The sequence below is a fragment of the Biomphalaria glabrata genome, chromosome 2, assembly GCF_947242115.1.
Source record: "Biomphalaria glabrata chromosome 2, xgBioGlab47.1, whole genome shotgun sequence".
In the NCBI taxonomy this organism is placed as follows: Eukaryota; Metazoa; Mollusca; class Gastropoda; family Planorbidae; genus Biomphalaria; species Biomphalaria glabrata.
In genome coordinates, this window is record NC_074712.1 from 42,898,608 (window position 1) to 42,916,005 (window position 17,398).

The 17,398-nt window shown below is 33.8% G+C and overlaps 1 protein-coding gene across 1 annotated transcript; it reads right to left on the reverse strand.

Moving 5' to 3' along the window:
- Positions 1-5,779: 5,779 nt before the first annotated feature.
- On the reverse strand, positions 5,780-16,697 carry LOC106056419 (S-adenosylmethionine synthase-like). The gene is made up of 7 exons (XM_013213156.2): positions 16,507-16,697; positions 13,872-14,072; positions 11,807-12,063; positions 8,226-8,444; positions 7,954-8,136; positions 7,449-7,582; positions 5,780-6,825 (listed from the first exon to the last, which is right to left on the reverse strand). Exons 1-7 carry the CDS (start codon positions 16,646-16,648, stop codon positions 6,723-6,725), a joined length of 1,239 nt encoding a protein of 412 aa, XP_013068610.1. The 5' UTR covers positions 16,649-16,697; the 3' UTR covers positions 5,780-6,722.
- Positions 16,698-17,398: the final 701 nt, after the last annotated feature.

Below are 17,398 nucleotides of genomic sequence, written 5' to 3' on the forward strand. Positions count from 1 at the left end.
TAAAAGTCTCCGTTAGTGTGATTCTTCTGGATTTTTTTGTCTCTGAATAGTCGAATTTCCTCCGACTATTGCACTTCAAGTGACGACTTTTGTGTGGAAAACTAAGGTCAACGCCAGAGGTGTACTTAGCACGAAGATGATCTTAAAAAAGATCACGACGTCCGCGCGCTACATGTACCTAGAATGTTCCTCGCATAATTGGTCTACTATTGATCAGCGCTACCTCTTTATTATTATACTTAATATGACTCTTAACTTTTTTTTATTAGGCCTACTAGGATGAATAGTGCATTCTGAAAGAAAACACATCACTATTGACCTTTTTGACATTCTTACTACAAGAACAAAGGCTTGTAGACGTAAGAACACATTTCGGAAGCTGAAAACGCCGCGCCGGGGCCCCATCCCGAAATCAAACCCTTTACCTTCCGCATCTCCAATTTTGTCTCCAGAAAGAACGTTTTACAAAACTTTAAAATTATATAGGTAGGCTAACACTATTTCCGAAAATAGCAACCGACTCGTTTTGTGTTATTTTGCTATGTAATTTTGGATTGTAAAAATAGTGTTAAATTAATGGAAAATAAAACTTAAAAATTGTGTTATTATTATGAACATGTCTCTTTTTTTTTATTACTTTCTTAAAACCAAAACTCACGGACCTCACTGTGGGAACCCTCATCGCTACTATAGATCACCAGCTTCTAGGGAGGGCTCCAACGAAAATTTTGTCACGTAGGGTACCGTGTCGCTTCCTGTAATTTTTTTGAGGCACTGCCTTAGTGTGTTTTATTTCAAATCATTGTATAAGTGACTTGTAATTGGATTATTTATTTAAATTCAAGAAAAATAATCAGCGCTGAGTGGCTTCTTTTTGTCCTGGTGGTGTGTTGGATAAATGTGTAGGCACCTCCGAATCCGCGTCAGTCAGACGATTTGAAAAGAAACCCACAAAAGTTGTTATAGAAGGAATTCTTATCGACAACGTTTCGCTTTGAGAGGATCCATGAATAGTTTATTGAACACCAATACAAAAAGATTATTTTGATCAATTAATAAAGACGATTTCAAAATTTGAGTGAAATAGAAAATGAAATCCTTGAAATTGTTTAAGTACACAAATATTTTCACACAATAAATTAGATTAGATTCTACACCAGATATGTCTCATACCGAACTAATCTCTATTAACATTGGATACAACAACTGTGCGGTTATAAAAGGAAAAGAAAAAAAAAACGATTGGTCTACAAACATGGTTTTAAATCAAAGAGTACTTTTGGTACAACGTCAAGGCTCCAGCTCAGTCTCAATGAATTTTTTCTTCTAGAAAAAAAAAAGGGTAAGGGGGCGGCATTTTAAAATTTCGCACGCAGGCAGCCACAACCCTCGCGGCGGCCCTGCGCATTCCTCATAGGTCTGCCTCGAATCTGTGCTCTGTACAATCGTTAATTAAATATTCTTTTCTTGATTGTCAAATGTCTTACCCCTGATGCTGGTAGATGTTTATGTAGTCCAAATGTTGCGGTACGGTTCTTTTGGCCTTTCCCTTCAAGGTAGACACTTTTTGTCTGGCAATTGTTTAGGTTTTATTCTCTATTGACTTTCATAAAATGGACAATAACTATGGACTTAACTACATGTACCGCAGAATCACAGTCCTTGATATAACTACCTATGTCTGGTACTGCAAAGTCACAGTCCTTAACATAACTGGGAAACGTGGTCAAGAGGGTAAGTACGCTTGAACTTGGCTTGGCAACCTATGAAGGGGGCTCGAGGTTCGACACCCGACTCGAGCAGAGTTGTGTTTACTGAGCGCCTAAAGGAAGCAAAACCCTCTCCCAGATACCCCCTCCCCACCAATGGTCCAAAAATGAGATTGGACCATCATATAACGCTCTAAGCATACTATAAAAGCATAGAAAATCTCCAGGGAGTGATGTCAGCGGAAGTAGTTAAGGTCAACCAAACATTCCTGCTCCCTAAACTCTAAAATCTCCTCTGCCGCTAGTGGGAAGTAGGTCATGTTCCACAGACATGCGTGGTGCAAATATAGTCACAATATAAAAGAACAAAGGAGATCGGAGTAACTGCAACTATTACAGGGGTATCTCTCTCCTCAGTATAGTGGGCAAAATCTTTGCTAGAGTGGCACTATCCAGGCTGCAAGTGATATTTTCTAGAGTCTAGCCAGAGTCTCAATGTGGATTTTGGAGTGGTAGATCCACCATAGACATGATATAGCCTATACTCTCTACGACTACTGCATGAAAAATTCTGAGAGAGAGACAGACCCCTTTACATCGTTTTTGTTGATCTGAATGAGGTAGTTCCGAATTCCCCCCGAGTCACGTGGTTGTGTGTATACAACGCGCACCGTGTTTAGTTTTAGTTAGTTTGTAGTGGGAATCTGAAGCGTTTTAAGTCAATATTTAGTAGTTTCAATTTACTCATTAGCGCTAAACTATAATTTGTTAATAACTGGAGAATCTAGAGATACATTTTTTTAATAGTTTCAACCAAAACAAATAGCTAAACCTTTGATAGAAGGTACCGAAGCGTTGGCCTATAATCTGCCATACTGAGATCAAGATTTCTTGATCTGCCATGAATGACTACACTTACAGTTCTTAGCATTCGGGTAACCAGTCCTAGAAAAAAAGTAACACTTTCATCCCCCCCCCCCCTTTTCATCTCTGCCCAAAAGTAAACAAGCTTGAACTTGAGTAGAACACTAAAAGTTGGACAGCAGACAAGTGTGTATTGGTCAGATAGCTCTAGCCTAGGGCTAGTGTGTAGTCGATATGTCGACTAGTTGTTATAAAAGATAAAAAGACTGCCATGTGTTTTCCTTGTGCGTAATAGGCTTCAGTTGTTTAGCGAACAAATAACACATCTGATAGTCAAGGATAAATCTAGATCTATTCTTACAGTTACACAAACCAAATGTTTCTTACCCCGCCCTTTCATTGCTAAATTTGGTTTCTAAGTAATAAAATGGTTCTAGATCTGTTTCGTCGACGCATTTTTGAAACTTTAATGTAACATTTTGTGAATTTCTTAAAAATGATAGTACTTTTAATAACATAATAATACATCATGTGTCCAACACAAAAAATAATTCTTAATGTTATCGATGTGCATAATGTGTTCTCAATAAGCGGAATATGAAATACATAACGTTAAAAAATAGCTGAAGTTAATGAAAATAACAATGTTTCAACTAATATGCATATTATCCCATATATAGGCCTATAAATAAATATATATATATATATATAAGTGTGTGTGTGTTTGTGTAGTTTATACCAAGCCTTTTTTTTTAATCTTACAAGACACGTCGTCACACGTTTGTAAAAACGTCTTCTTCTGTATGTGAGTGTAGATCTATCATCGGCAATGTGTTGACGCTTGTCATGACTATAAAGGAAATATCATTGATAATTTTAACCCATCCTTAAACAGTTCTTGGCCCTTTATGAAAACATTCGTATAATTATTTGAACATTCAGGGAGTTCGTTGATGTACTCTGTATATTTTAAAATGTTTGTAAATGTAAAATTTCGTAAAAATAGAGGAGCAACAGCAATGGAAATATAGGAAGAAAAGGCCATTCTTCTCTTTGTTGTCCTACTATCACGTGACTTTGGTTAAAGTAGGTCAGAAATACGAACTACCTCATTAAACCTTTGACATGGTCAACAGGTGTTGCCTTTTCAAACTCCTAAGGAAAATAGGCTGTCCTCCCAAACTACCGAAGTTCATTGAGTGCTTTCGTGAGAAAACAAAATGTATACCAAAAATCAATGGAGCCCAATCAGAAAAAAAAAAAAAAAAAGAAAAAAAAAAAAAAGCTAAATATCTTCCACCTCCGATGCCTAAGGCGGATCTTTAAAATAAGGTGGCAAGATAAAACAACCAATGAGGAAGTGCTACGTAGTGCAGGGTGCCAGAACAGTCGCTCTGTTATCAGCAGCAGACGCCTTGGTTGGCTTGGTCACGTTCATAGAATGACACAATGTCGATTCCAGAAGACATATTCTGTATGGCGATCTAACAGAAGGCAGGAGAGCCGCTCTGGACATCCACTTGGTAGGCAAATGCGACACGAAGCTCCTCAAAATCGACACTTACAGCTAGGAAAAAGTGGCACTGTATACATCCACATAGAGAGCGAGCATAAAGGGAGTGTACCGGATTACAGATAACATACACAACAATAGTAGAAAGAAGGGTGAAAATATAACTGCGCCTGGTGATTTGTGACCTTCCATATCGAAGGTGCCGGGTGATTTCAGATCCCTATTATAACCTGTGACCGATCAGGGATTGGCTTCTTTAGTCACACAAGAAGTTGCAAAGGGAAAAAATCGTCACATGAGACGTAAAATGCCCAGGAAAAAATTTGGCAGCCCCACCAGTCTGTGTGTCCATATAGCCAGACCGCCCTACTAGATATATAATAGATTTAGAGAGTTCTAAATCAGAAGTCTAGCTAAAGTGTTAGATCTAGATGTACATATATTTACCACCGATATTCCCTTTGTAGTTGTATGCTTTTTGGGTTAGGTTTTTTTTTTAGCGGCCCCCGAAAGGGGAATAGACGCTATTAGTTTTGTGTGAAATGTGTCAGTCCGTCCCGTTTAGACCTCGTAAAATAGAAAAGCTATTGAGAATCTAACGTGATATTTTAGACCTTTGAAAGTTCTGATGCAACAGCTACTTTTTTCTTTTTTGAAAGTGAAAACTTTTTTTAAAATCAACCATGCAAGCAGTTGTTTTCATAAAAAAAATACACCATTTTTACAGCTATTCACTATTAATAGTAACCAACACGGGAGGCTATTTAGTGAGAATGATGACTATGTACCATATTTTTCACATGCAAACGGTTTAAGATTTTTTGTCAAAAAAAATATATTTTTGTACAAAAAATGTATTGCTAAGTTAAGTAAGTTGTCATACTAACTACTACATTTACACACACAAAAATGTTTACTTTTTTTTTAAGAGAAAAAAAATCTAATACCGGTATGTATACAAGTGGAACATAATTTAAAACAATAAGTAATATTTCATACCTCTTCTAAAAAGATTCGATCTTCATGAGGCTCTGCATAGGAGATTAACCCTGTAAAAAACAGATACCGGTAATCATTAAATGACAGGCCAGTTTCAAATCGAACTTCACCTTTCCCTTGGTCTACTGGACGGTGTCATTTAACCCTGATAGAATTTCATTTAAAAATTCTTTCTGAAAATATTGAAACCTTCCTTTTTAGTTGCATAAGAGCATCACTTAAGGAGTCGATTTTTGTCTTTGTAACCTTTCATTACTTTCAACAATCAAAAAAAGGCTATGGCTTGAATATTCCTTGTGAATTAGATGGGGGCCGCCTTGAGTTTGTGTGATAACACAAACTCACTATGTAATCTTGTTTAAAAAGATTTTCTGTTGTGCAATGTAAAAGAATGTAAACCAATAAAACCAGCATTTATTTTATTGATGAATTTTGTTTCATGGTAACCTTACCTTTTAGGTCAACTAGTTTGTAAATGTCCTTTCCTAATAGAAATAAATTTAAATTTTGTAAAGTTAATGAATTTTTTTTCTTTATAGTAAAAATCCCTATGGTTTTGGTTTAGTATAACAGTATTGTTACAGAATAAAAGCCACTTTTTCTGTAAGTACCAGTCTAGGTATGTAGAACTCATGATAAGCAAAACTAAATTGGTTCTGGTATATTTGAATAAAACTTGAAAAAAATGCTTGCATTGTAATTGTCATGTCTTTATTTCATTGCTCCACATGAAGCTCATCTCATTCATACACTTTGTATAAAACAATCTCTCAGATCACACAGTGTTAAGTATGTGTTTTAGTAAATACAAATCTTAGACATCTAATGAATTAGGAAAAAAACAACTGGTCTAGACAATTTAGTGTGCTCAAGAAGTACATTATAAACAAGTACATTAATATGAATACAATATATATATATTTATATAATATATCATAAACAACAAACCCTAAATGTACTTTAAAATAAACCCACACATTAAAAAATGTAGTTGAGTCATTGGGATGTAGGCCCGAGTGTTTATAAATAGTGCTCTTTTCCATGAATGTTTATAAACACAAGACAAATGTGCTAAAGGTCAATATGAAAAGTAAAAACTAAGTTCACACATTTGCAATAACTAGAAGGCAGCAACAAAGCCAAGGCAGACAACAAAACTTTTTTCCTATTTAAAAAAAATAATATTTTAGTCAAAATACAAATGTTCCAAAAACATTGTCGTCCACATCAGCCTATCCTTCTAATTACTGTGGCCTACAGGGCAAAAAGCCCCGAAATCCCAAGTCTGGTCTACATAGTTCAAATGCTTTATGAGTACAAAAAAAAAAAATACTGGCAGAAGTTTCATAAAAATAAAATTATGCCAAAAGTTTAAGAATGAATATAATTCAAAAAGGAATGATTTGCTGAAACATTTTACTAAACATGAAACTTTGAAGACAATATTTCACATGACTAACATAAGCAAAAATTGAAAAGAAAAAAAAACAACAAAAAAAAAAACTTACTATCTCAATTCATTATAACAGTAAAGATATACCAATGTTAAAATTGTATCACCTATTGAAATAGAAGATATAAAATTCTATTAGAAGCACACTTATTATAAAAATCCCACAACAAAAGACATGAAAATGTTAAAATTTCAGTTCTTTAGGCTGTTCCCATGTGAATTCTTTGCGGCCAAAATGCCCATAGCAAGCTGTGTTTTGATAGATAGGTTGACGGAGATTGAGATCCCTGTTAGTATAAGATAAGAACAATGCATAAAAACATCTGAAATATACAGAAATATATACACAGTTTCATCCCAAACTATTAAGTTTCCAAAGGTTCCCAGAAAATTGTTTTTTCTAAACCTGAGCCTAAATGCTTGAATTATAATATTTACCAGAAAGAAGATCTATAACCTGCAAATTGCCATGACAATATCTATATCATAGTTCAGTGATTTCAAATAAATACTCAGCTGAGCAGGCTGTGTTTTGATTCATGTAGAAGGAAGACTTAAAACCATGCAATTGGAAGCCAATAACAAAGTTGTAACAACTTAATTTAAAAATTATTGGAAGTTTGTGTTAAACATAACTTTTAAAAAATTTGAGCTTCATTTCAATAATTCCTGTTTTTAATTTTGGACATTTCTTCAGAAATGAATTGAAATGATTATTCTTAATACCGGTACTTAATCCAAAACTGCAAAAGGGGAGGGTTCAAACTTGGGACTATCAAGATGGCAGTCCTAATTGCATACTATATTCAAACAATTTTAATTTGTCTTAGTATCAACACAGAGAATTTATAATAAAATTTAATGTTTCAAATGAATGATAACAGTACACAACATATATATAGCTTCTTACTTTACAATAACGCCAGGACGCAGATCAAAGTTCTTCTTCACAATTTCCAACAATTCTCTTTCAGACTTCTGAGATGTGCCATAACTGAATACTGTTATGGACAGTGGCTCTGCAATGCCAATGGCATATGAAACCTGAAGAAAAAAAAAAAAAAAAAAAGAAATTGGATTTGTGTTTAAATATTTTAATGAATTAGAACTACATCTAACCACACAGAAATATATTTATATTTCTTTAATAAGATTTTGAGCTTTTGCTGAAAGTTTCAGTTATGCTATGTTTTTTTTAAACAAGATTAAATTATAAATAAATATTTTTGTGCTAAACGTTTGAAAGACGTCTTCCTTCACATGCAGGCATAGTCTACTATGTTGTGTATCTTTAGTTTTGGATGCCCAGAAATAAGTTACCAAGTTATTAAAAAAAAAAAAAAAAAGTAACATTCATACCTTTGAAACAAAAAATAAAAATTGCCAAAACCAGGTTTCCCTTTTAAAAAACTTACCTGCACAAGAACCCGCTTGCAAAGTCCAGCCTTCACCAGAGATTTAGCCACCCATCGGCAAGCATAGGCTGCAGATCTATCCACCTTTGAGAAGTCTTTACCAGAAAATGCACCCCCTCCATGAGCACCCCAACCACCATAAGTGTCAACAATAATTTTGCGCCCTGTAAGTCCAGCATCTCCCTGTTATCATAAAAAATATTTATATCTGAAATATCAATTACAAAAAAAAAAATTTAAAAAAAATTATAAAAATTCTGAATAAACCTTACCTGTGGACCGCCAATTATGAATTTTCCAGATGGCTGCAGATGAAAAACTGTTTTTTCATCTAGATACTGTGAAGGAATAACTGCAGAAATAACTTTCTCACTTAGATCTTTTCTTAATTGTTCAAGTGTAACCTCTTCATCATGTTGTACAGAAATGACAACCGTGTGCACTCTCTGAGGTACTGCAGCTCCCTTTATATATCTATATTCAACAGTCACCTGAAATATATGTCAAGTATCTTCATTACAAATACTAGAAAAGGTGGTTGAAGCTTAGGTATGTCCACAGAAAATGTAGGCTTTTAAGATATCTTGTAATCGAGTAACAACTTGACTGTCATCCAAAAACGTTCATAACATCCATCTTTTAATTTTGTATTTAAAGATTTATTAAAGAACATTGCTAACTGTTCCTAATTCTTTGATAATGTATTATCTGTGTTGGGAATGTAACATTTTTAGTTTTAATGTGTATCTTGAGTTGTTTTTTTTTTTTTTTTTTTTTTTTTGGAAAAAAAAAAGGGGGGGGGGGTCAAGTTGGGAATGACACTAATGACTTTTCATAACTTTTCACTAAGCAGAGATATAAACTCTTGCTATACAAATTCAGACTTATGGTTATATGTGAACAATCTTCACCAGATTTAGCGTGTCCAGACACTAGACATTACAAGAACTAATTCACAAAAATTCAGACTTTTCTTGGCCGTGTTAATTACCTTCACTAAATCTAGATCTGGAGTGTAGATCTAGACCAGTGATTCCCAAGGTGGCCTATATAGACCCCCAGGGGTCTACGAGGACTTCCAAGGGGTCTACGGAAGTGAAAAAATAAATTGGGGGTCTATGGCCTGTTAATGGGGGTCTACGAAGGCGGATCTCATTGAAGCATGATCATTCATGAAATTGACTCGTTCACACATGATTTGTACCTTAGTTAATCCTTTGAATTTCAACCCTGTTAGTGGAATGATTTTTTTTTATTTAAAGATTTTAACGTATTATTTTAAATACCTTGATTGTGTCTACATGAAAGTAATAATTTACATGGCCGAGTCTTTAAATAAAATGTTGACCGTAAATTGTTGGTTATTAAAAATTTGGCTTCATTCTTTCTTAGTTGAACAACTATTGCATTTGTTCTTTAATTTTATGTAACAAAGTTTGAAGCTATGTCGCTATGAAACCATCAAAGCTGTAACATCGAGAAAAGTCAACATGAAATAAAATAGATTAAGATTTGAAATACTTTTGAAAACTTTTAAATTCAGAATTAAGCCACAGTAGAAAAATGTTGATTAAACATCATAGAACAGAATAGGTTTGTTAGCGTCTTACAATATATTTACTTAGGCTTATATTAAACTCTAAAAAACTGCACACTATAAGCAAAATATTGACTTTGCCAACCATTGAAGAGGTTTTACAATCTGTTTTACACAATCCTATATCTGATATCATTACAAATTCCTCTAAGCAACAATACAGTTCAAAGGTGTAATGGTGAAATAAGTTTTGGACAATGAATGGTTATCGTGTTATTACGATTTACTGTTTTAAAAAGCTGGACTAGTTAACCTTGCCTGATAATGTAGTGGTATTATTATATTTTTGTTATGAATCAAGAAATTCATAAAGAATTGCTTTTTGCCTGAAATTTTGATCAATTGCTCCTTCACACTGAAGAATGATAGTTTTCGAAAGACTTATCTTTGAAACTATTTTTTCTGAGTTCTTGGTTGCTAAGATCCTATTTTAAAACACAGAAATTAAACAGGAATCGCATATAGTCTATTTCACAAACTTGTTTCATAAATTGAATGAGGTTAACTTGCAGCTACAATTTGATAACCTAAATTTGATCAACACGAAGGCATAATCTCAGTGTTTCATGTGAGGATTAAATTAATGAAGCATACAATGACAATGATAAATTTTCTTACTTTCCACATCTAATCGAGAAGATAGAATGTTAACCCGAACTAAATTGAAGCCCAAGATTGACATTTTATTATCAAAGCTGCCCACCAATAGGCGTTTTTTTGTTGTTGTTGTTTAGTTACTTCTTGTAATGCATATTAAATTTTATTTTGCTTTATTTTGCTTTGAATGTCATCAATAAATATATATCGCATAGTAATCAGTGAGAAAAGCACATCTGAAGTTAACGAATTTTCAAAAAAATGCTGGGGGGTCTACCGAAAACTTAAAAACATGGCAAGGGGACTACGAGACAAAAAAAGTTTGGGAACCACTGATCTAGACCAAGTCACTTTTCACAGTTATGCCTAAGCTATCTTCAGATTTTGCGTAAATCACAAAAATGTGAACTTTTCATGATTACATACATGTGAACTATCTTTACTAAATTGAGTGCATGAAAGATGATGTAGGTGTGTGACTGTCAACTCATTAACAAAGCTAGCCAATCTTGCGTGCAATCAGAAAGCCTAGGCAATCTGCTTTATTCCACATTTTTTTTAGCAAGAAATAAGCAAAATATATATGTTAAAAATATTTGGTAAAAAAGTCTATTTATTAGATATATGATAGCACTACGAACCCTGTGTTATGCTATGTGTGTGTTTATAAGGTGACAGTGGGAAGAGGTTAGAAATTGGTTGTGAATGATGCAACGGTGGTGGTATTGTCATCACTTGATCTTAGGGAGACAACTTCAAAACATAAAACTGAACGGTTGTGTTATTGTAGTGAGATTTTGTTTAAGAAATATTACTAAAATTTACTACATCTATCACAAGTTGATTTTGTCTTTATTGTTACAACTTGAGGCAACTCAATGATATAGATGTTTATTCATGGGACATCACAAATACATAGAACAATTTCTGCCTATAGCACAGCCTCTTCCTAAGTTCTAGACTTGGGGGGAACTGTTTTCTTCCTAATGTAAACATCCTTCCTAGTCTAGTCTCAAGCAGTAGCTAGGATGGCGGTGTGAATGGCAGGGTTATAACAATATTATATAAATAGGTAATTTTGTTCACAAAAAGAAGTTATTCAAGTTATTTAAAGTTTTATTAGTTAAGTTTTATAGGGTAGACAACGGTTTAGTTATCTACAAGCAGTTTGATGCTACAAGTAACGACTCCCTAGCGTCATTATAGGAGTCAAAGGATGCCTCAAAATAATTATGAATCAGTTATAAGTATGCCTAATGATATATTTTTATTATTGCTTTTAAGGCATTTATGCAATGCTCAGTTGTAATATCTCAGTACACTGATACAATACGTTCCCCTTTTAGACTATGCAGTCTACAAGGGCAGATGATGTAAAGGTCATTTATGTGGCCCAGGGTAAAAGAATGCAGTGGCCAGCACAACAACTAACCACCTTTACTTTCTCCCTCATGTCAGGTACCCATTAGAGCACTGTGGAGACTCAGTGGCACTCTAGAAGATCCCTAAATAAAATCCACCAAGACTCGAACCCAGGACCCCTCTGTCTGTAAGACAAGTGCTTTACCACTCCTTTACATCCAGCACTGATGCAATGCTTAACCTATTAAAAATCAACTAAACTGTACACATACTCCATAAATGCAACTTTGACCGTACCTGTGTTTTTGAATCTGGACGTGCCCATTTTAGAACACCACTGCGTCTCAGTTCTGCAATTTTAGCATTTAACTGATGTGACAAGACAACAGTTAATGGCATGCACTCCTCAGTTTCATCTGTAGCATAACCAAACATCAGACCCTGGTCTCCTGCACCAATCTCATCAGAATCTCTGTCTTGGTGAACACCCTGGGCAATGTCTGGGCTTTGTTCTTCCAGGGCAATCAGAACATTACAAGTTTTGTAGTCAAATCCTAAAGAAAAAAAAAACGTCAAGAAAACATTTTCAGCCATTTTACATTTAAGCTTAACCCATTAGCTCCTACCATTGTATTGTGCGCCTTTTTTGGCCAAATACAGTAGAATGTGCTAAGATGCAAGTTTTAAAACCTTTCCGATAATAAGAGCTCATGTCTCATTATGGACAAGAACTTTTACTTTTTAAAAAAATTTATAACAATGTGTATCGCTTTTTTAAAAAATTCAAAGCAATTTTTTTAATGAACAGGTCTGTAGCTGTACCTTCAAACCGAGGAAAGCTAGTATTTTAGCTTTTACAATTTTAAAGGCATTAAGTTGTTTTTTTAAATAAACATGTTTTATGAAGTTTATTTTTATTAGTAATAGATTTTATTTTTTTTTAATTGATTATTTTTAAAGATTTTTTAAATTCAGAGTTATCCCCCTCATTGCTTAGGGTATGATAAGGATTTTTCAAATCGGTCATTGGCGCTATTGGGTTAAGCACTAAAACCATACTTTTTTTCATTTACCATTAAAAGTAAAATATTCTAATAACCACTCCTGCGGTATACACTAACGCACTGTTCAGCACTACTGATAGGTTATTGAGATAACGCATTCTTGAGACCCAATTTCAGAAGAAAAGAGGCATGGAATGACTACTAGTGACAAGATAGTGAACCCTGTAGGCCAGCCAAAATTGAAAGACCTGATACTTTCACATGACCATGGAGAATATCTTCAAATGTTAAGTTATTAGCTATTAAAAATGGGTGAGAAAGTTATCTACAAACTCTTGACTGATATTGCAAAGTCATTCTAGATTTTTAACATGAAAATCTACATTGTAAAATGTTTAATTGCTAATAAAATACAGTTTATAATGATAAATACAACTGACCAGAGGTATAGTTCAAGTAAAAATCCTTTTTTTTTTACCCCTATTCCCCTTAAAACAGACCTTAAAACTAAACCCCCAACCCCAGCAGAGTAACATAAAATTTGAATTTTACAAAAGACATTTGTTAATTATTTTCCCAAATTACATTTTTCATCATTGTATCTAGAAATGATAGGGATGGCGTATCCCCAAATAGTGTATATATACATCAGGCTGAATAAATTTGTGTAAAAAAAAAAAGGACTATTTTTTCCTTTAATATTTTTTGAAAATCTGTGTGTTGACATACTTGTTATTGAACAACAATACATCTAATCAAAGTAACAAACTCAGCTATATATATTTAATATCAATATGTAGCACTTTATTCACTACTAAGTTTCTATCTCACAACCTACAGTGAGAAGCCTAGCATTCCTGACCTCACGTTACCTCGCTAGGCTGACCAATTCAACCACTGGGCAGGGACAGGAGCTTAACTCTTTCTCTCCTAACCGACGATACAAACGATTCAATCAGAATGTGGTAAATAATTACAGAGAAAAAGAGTTAAGGATGACACTCATACTCCACGACAAACACACGCACACCAAAATCTTTTTACAACACTGTGGTAAGTGAAAGTCGAACCAGCAAAACAAAGGTCAAAAGAACCACTATATCTTAATAATTTAAAATATATTAAGCATGTTAACAAACAAGGTATGCTGAAGGCGTTGTGATAAACATGAACACGATACCGGTAGTGAAAACGACAAAATGATCTAAAAAAGTTTTTTTGGTATTGCTACGTAACAAATCTTCAGACCTCCACTCCCCCTTTCGCCATTACATAATATCCAAAAGATCCCTAACCTGTTTTTTTTTACAATACATTTGCAGTGACTGGGAAAAAAAACTAGCCATATTTGAACTTACCCTTTGAAGAATCATCATATCCAATTTGTTTAATTGTGTTCCTAATAACCTTTTGATAATCAACATTTGCTTTAGATGTTATTTCTCCAGCAACCAAAACCATGCCAGTCTTGGTGACTGTTTCGCATGCTACCATAGCTTTTGGATCTTGCCTGAGATGGGCATCTAAGATAGCATCACTAATTTGGTCACAAATTTTGTCTGTAAAAAAAAAAAAGTTTCAAATATTAGTAATATTAACCTACTCTGTTAAATCTCTGCTAGTACGCTCAAAGCAACATTTATGTTTGTGTAGACCTTTCTCATAGTTCTATAATTGTGCTTTTTTTAAAAAAGGAAAGCCAAAATGATCAATCCAAAAGTAGTAATTTTTTTTTATCATTCAAGCATGTTGGAACTAGATCTAAATCTGTTTTTTTATTGTCTACAATGACTTTACAGATAATGCAAAAACCTATATAGGCAGAAAAGCCTATTACTTTTTAAAAAAATAGTGATGTAGACCAGGCATGTCAAACTCATTAAGGTGTATGGGCCACATAAAAAACTTACTATGACCTGAGGGGCCGCAGCCAAAAATCAGTTGCAAAACAGCCTACTAGTTTTATGTAAATTATAAAACAATACAATAGAATACATTATTTAATGGCATATCTGTCCCATGGTTAGCTAAAAGTGTATTTGGTAATTATAAATTACTATGATTACGCATTATTTTCTGTCCTGATGCTTGACATTCTTTCTGAGATACAAGTTTATAAATGTCTGGTTGAAGCTTGTTTGCCACTGACACTTTCATCACTGATGACAAATTTTGATCAGATAATCTCGAACGGGGAGGTGTTTTTGTAGCTTTCATTATGGAAAAGAACTGCTCACAGAGGTCAGTGCTTCCAAACATAGCAAGAATTCGGGCTGCAAATTTACGCAATTAACGTTCTTTACATGTAAATAACTGTAAAATTTTGGCACAGCCTCTGCTATCTACTTCGCTTTCAACAAAGATCCTGACTGCTTTTCCATCAGCTCTAGTTGCACATTATAGCAGCATTTTCAGAAGCAAATGAAAATGGAGATACAAACAACGAAAATTTTTGCTCGTATGAAACGAAGTCAAGAAAACGGTAATTGAAAAGCATCTACTAATGATTCCAGGTGTAGGACATAATTACCAAATGTTGTAGCCGTATTTAATCTTTTTAGTTCCTGACACGTTGAGAAGTGAACAAGATTTTCTCTTCATATTTGATTTATCCAGTCGTAATTTTGCTTGAAAGCACTTGACATGATCACACGCAGTTGTGACAATTTTGTCTTTACTTTGAAGTTTCAAATTCAAGTCTTGCAGGTGACCATTGAGATCAACTATAAATGCAAAATCCTGAATCCTTTCGTCAGTAATAGTAATAGCTAACTTGTACATGTGCTCTCGGGAATGACAAAAATCTGTCAGTTACAACAAACTGGTAGCATATAAATATTTCAACTGCTTAAAAAGAGGCACATGATATACTATTTATCAAACATAATTTAACTTGATATATGAAAAATGTGTTATATTAATCTTAATTAACTTGATCAATGCAAATTGCTCATTTTCCTGAAAATTTGATATCCAAATATAATTTAGCAATAAAACAATTCTAAAATACATGGTTTAGTCAAAATAAAATTTATAATTTTTTACATCAATATATTCTAAATGAAAGATATATTTTGTAGAAAAATAAAGATATATCAATATACTTACTGACCAATATTAATAGTCTATAGTACTATACTAGAGTCAATATAGATCTATCTCTATATCTATCTAGACTCTAGATCTAGCACTTAATTTGCCTTTGCTATCAGTAAAGTAACTTGAACAAAATTGTTTTCAAAAATGAATTGTTGCGAATAACAGACTACTTCTAAGTTTATTATGGAAAATTTAATAAATAGCTATTAGTAGGCTAGATCTAGATCATTGCAAAATGTATGTAATTTAATTAGTTAGAGCTAGAATCTAGATCTGATAAAATACAAAACTAAATCTAGATTATTTCTATATCTAGCTAAAATTAAGAGCATAGAATCATAGATCTAGACTATAATCTATTCTATTTCTAGATTAAAGATCTTTTGTCTATTCTAGATCTCTAGTTCTAGACTGTAATAATAATAATTTATTAAATATAATTAATTATAATATGATTTATCATGGACATGAGTCTAGCTTATAATCTAGATCTATATATATTATATATCTAATCTACTTAAAATGTTAATTCTATAACTTAAAAATGTAGACTAGTCTAGATTCTAGACCTATTTGCTTAACCAATCATTACAGATACCCACTCACTGCTTCTGCTAGATAAAAATTTAGAATTTCTACTATATCTACGATTCATAACTTAAACTTACAATCTAGGCTACGTCAAAACCTTTCCCACACTAATCGATGTTTACAGGTGCAATTACCCACCCCCAACTGCTTCGAAGTTCAAACCAATTAAAAACCACTTCGACCACGGCTGTATCAAAAACCCAATATTACTTTTATAGCCAAGCCCAATGATCACGATTCTAGACTAGATCTCCTACTCTCCTATTACATGACAATTCAACATTTGTTTTAAACACATTTTACCAGGATGACCCTCTCCCACAGACTCAGAGGTGAAAAGAAAAGTTCCGATATCATCCTGGCTGCATTCCTCGGCATAATGTTCATTCAATTCCCTATAATGATTGCCGTTTGTGGGCCCGTTGGGTACTCCGTTTAATGACATCTTCCCTCTAGTTTCCTAAACTGTTGTGGTGGAAAAGAGAACGAGTGTGACGAGCAGCTTGCTTTTTATATATGTTTGGAACCACGTGCTTTCTGTTTAGCAGTCTTATTGGATAAACTTTAATCAATACCAGCATGTAAAACTTAGATGGAGAAAATACAACGAAATAAAAAATATATATATATTTACAAAACTAGGTCATATTTAATCCATTGACTGGCTTAAAGGCCGCACAGACTATTTAAAAAGTAATCTAAATCTATGACTATGGGATAATAAATACATTCATTTACAATAAATCTTTAATAATGTGTCTAGGAAGTGGGAAAATTTAATCATGATTTGAATATAGTAATGCAGTAATGGTATGCCGATTACCTTCAAACTTCAATGCCTAGAACTAGAATTTATAATAAATCTACTCTAGATTTCCACTATGTGACTATCTCTACAATGATTGCAATGTCTTCGATTCCATGAGATCAGTCATTGATCATTTATATAGTGTTTCACATGACTATGCAAATTCATTTGAGACCTGCATATTTTCCCTTAGGCAGATTGTGGCACATCGTGCTACAGCCTGGCAGAGACTGCGGCGCTACTGATCCCAAACTGTATTGGATATTTCGTTTCTTTGGTCACATCAGCTGCGCGGAGAGGGGGCTGTGTGGGCAACTTCGTTCCGACCATAAACAATGCCCAGGTTTTCATCTCACTTATTCAAAGCCCTAACCCCCCCCCCCCCCC